Source organism: Quercus robur, chromosome 5, assembly GCF_932294415.1.
Source record: "Quercus robur chromosome 5, dhQueRobu3.1, whole genome shotgun sequence".
Lineage (NCBI taxonomy): Eukaryota > Viridiplantae > Streptophyta > Magnoliopsida > Fagales > Fagaceae > Quercus > Quercus robur.
The window spans coordinates 83,449,214-83,452,144 of record NC_065538.1 but is presented as its reverse complement, the minus strand read 5'-3'; the positions used below and the strand labels follow the sequence as shown (position 1 = coordinate 83,452,144).

The 2,931-nt window shown below is 47.5% G+C and overlaps 1 protein-coding gene across 1 annotated transcript; it reads right to left on the bottom strand.

Moving 5' to 3' along the window:
- Positions 1-413: 413 nt before the first annotated feature.
- LOC126728846 (vegetative cell wall protein gp1-like) lies at positions 414-2,003 on the bottom strand. Its single transcript, XM_050434608.1, has 2 exons — positions 1,857-2,003; positions 414-1,034 (listed from the first exon to the last, which is right to left on the bottom strand). The coding sequence occupies exons 1-2, from the start codon at positions 2,001-2,003 to the stop codon at positions 414-416; spliced, it is 768 nt and encodes a 255-aa protein (XP_050290565.1).
- Positions 2,004-2,931: the final 928 nt, after the last annotated feature.

Below are 2,931 nucleotides of genomic sequence, written 5' to 3'. Positions count from 1 at the left end.
TGGCCGCAGTTAAATACATCACAAATGAATAAGTTAGAATCATTACCAGCCACTTCAAAATCAACCAAATCCGCCCTCTCCAAGCTTATTGGCATTAGAAAAGTTATTTGTTGCTGCTTTTATTGTGCTGAACTTGAATTTCAGTGCTTCCAGCCTTTTCATAGCATCATCATCTTGATGAAAGTAACAAGTGAACAAACCATAATAATTAAGTAATTTCCATCGGAACAAAGAATGCTTTTTAGTTGCTCATATATTGTAAAATAAACTTTGAAAAGGTATCATTTGAGTTACCTTTTTTGGACCTTATGTCGTCTCGTATAATGAGGAGGAGGTCTTGCATGTCCTTCGTTAGATGCCTCGGGACTAGCGTTGTGTCCATGTTTGTGCCCCCCTGTCCCACAAGCTGGTGTCTATGATATGCGTTTCGGTCGACCTTCTAGTTGAGTAGGTAACCCAACAGCCTGCTCAACCTGAACATGGGGTGGGTCGATGGCTGATGAAGGGCCAATAGACGTATTGTGGGAGGGTGGCTCCTGCTGCATGTCAAGTGGGGTTGGATGAATACCCAGGTCAAAGGATGGAATGGGTGACACCTTGAGAAATGACCGTGGGATGGGTGGACGAATGTCAGACCCAGGACAAGGATGTGGAGTGGGTGGAGGGATGGTGGGGCGAGGAGATGAATGTGGGATGGGTGAAGGGATGGTGGGGCTAGGGGATGGATGTGGGGTGGATGAAGGGATGGTAGGGCTAGAGGATGGATGTGGGGTGGATGGAGAGGGATCGGGGGTAGGGACAACCCAAGGGGTAGCAATAGGTAGACGAGAGGGACATCCGGCCGGAGCTGTGCTCGTGCTTGGGCCCTCAGTAGTGCTTGGGCCCGCAGGAGTAGCTGCCTCCTCATTCGGGGCCTCAGGCATGGGAGGTTGTACACGGTCAAGGAGGTGCACTGTCGTCAGCACATCAGTAATGTCCATGTGGTCCTCCGTGCCCACTGGGTGATGCCTCAACAAACGGTTGACAAGTGAAACCTGCACATAGAAAACCCACACATATTAGTAATGCCTAAATCATCAACAATGCCAATTGATAATAAAATAAATGTTGGTTCTGAATTGGTTCTGTAAGAACCAAGTATAAGACTTCTGGGCCTTAGATCACTTGGGCTCACAATTTATTTGTAGTGGGCTTGAGGATTTCCTACAATGGGTCGTTCTCGGTAGAGAGACTCAAAGCAACACTCAGTTGATACTCTCTCCTTGACTGTTTTCTCTCAATTTTTCTGAACCCTTTCTTCTCCCAACTTTCTTCTATTTATAGCCAAGGTTAGTGGGGAGATTATGATTACAGTCACCGTTAGTGCTACTGAAGGTCCAATATTATCTGGTTAAAGTGGATGTTTAGGTGAGAGGGCGGTGCAGCATTTATGATCTTGGAACTTGGTTCCATTTTGACCGATTATGTTCGGCAACTCAGTTTCCCGTGCATATCATGATTTTCCCGGACACGGCTCATACGCTTGACCGGGAAAGTTTAACCGGTCAACTCTTGGAACTCAATACCCAAAACTTGTTTTTACACTAAGGCAGTTTCAAGAAGGGCATAAGGTAACTGTACCTTTCTGTTGGGCCTGCGCCCAAAGCCGGTATGGGCTTGGGCCCGGGGCCTATATGGGCCTGGGCCCAAGGCCAGTATGGGCTTTGGGATCTTGGTGCCGTACAATAGCCCCCCTTGATTCATGCTCGATCGCCGAGAAGAATCAAGGAGCTGTTTGGACCTTTTGACCTCGGGACTCTTATAACCTGGGACTCATGACCGTGGCTTATCATTAATATTTATCTCAAAAGACGCACCGTTTCGCGACGCCAGGCGCAGTCGCCATTATTGCCTGACGGTTCGTGAACCGAAGCGGCGCGCAAATCGGTTACGTTTGGCATTCGCTGGGTCGCTCGTAAACTGTGCCCATTTATTGCTTGATTAAACGTTTCTTCTTCCCCCATCTCTTTTTGGCTCTATAAATAGTCCCCCTCTGAACATTATTTCATTTTTCCTTCGCCTCTGGTCTTTTGTGCTTACTCTCTGCCGACCACATTTCTGTGCGCTTACTCGCTTGCCCAGTGTTCTTTTCCTCCTTAGAACCCAAAGTAAGTTTTTCTTCCCCTTCCTGTTCCTTCAGCTTTATTTCTTTAAGTTCCCTTTTGTAGTTTTAGGCGTTATAGATGGGTTACTCTTACCTTTTAGAATCCCCGGCTGCTTTGGCCACCTTTAGGAGTAAATTTAATATTCCCGATGACGTGGATGTGGCTTACTGCCATGAGAGTGATATTGAACTCCACCGAGGGCGGGGCACAGCCTTCTTTCCTCTGATGTCAATTTTAGAAGGTGGGGTTAGGTTCCCCGTGGATCCCCTCTTGATAAACACACTTACCTACTACGGCCTGTGTCCTGACCAGCTTCCCCCCCAACTTTTACCGGGTAGTTAGCTGCGTCAGTAAGTTGAACCACACCTTTAACTTACAGTTAAACCACCACGACATTAACCAAATGTACAACCTCTGCGGAAACAAATCCACCAACTATTACTTAAAGACAAGAGATACCCGGGTACGGCTGATATCATGCCTGCCTGATTCGAACAAGAACTCCGCCGGGGAGTTTGTTAGGGTGCGCGGCAACTGGTTTGCCGGGGACGTCCCTTGCCCCCTTTCACGGCGTGAAGTGGGTTCGTACCATCCCCTTGATATAATTGCTTTCCTCCACTCCTCCTTTTCTTCTTATTGAAGTAAATTCTTATTCTTAGAGACTAACGCGACACTTGCCTTTTTTGCAGACGGTAAAGTGTTTGTTCAGGACATCAGAGCCGTCCACGCTAAGGACTTGAACTTCATCCTCCGTTCCGAGATATACGTGCATTGGGACGGACAACTT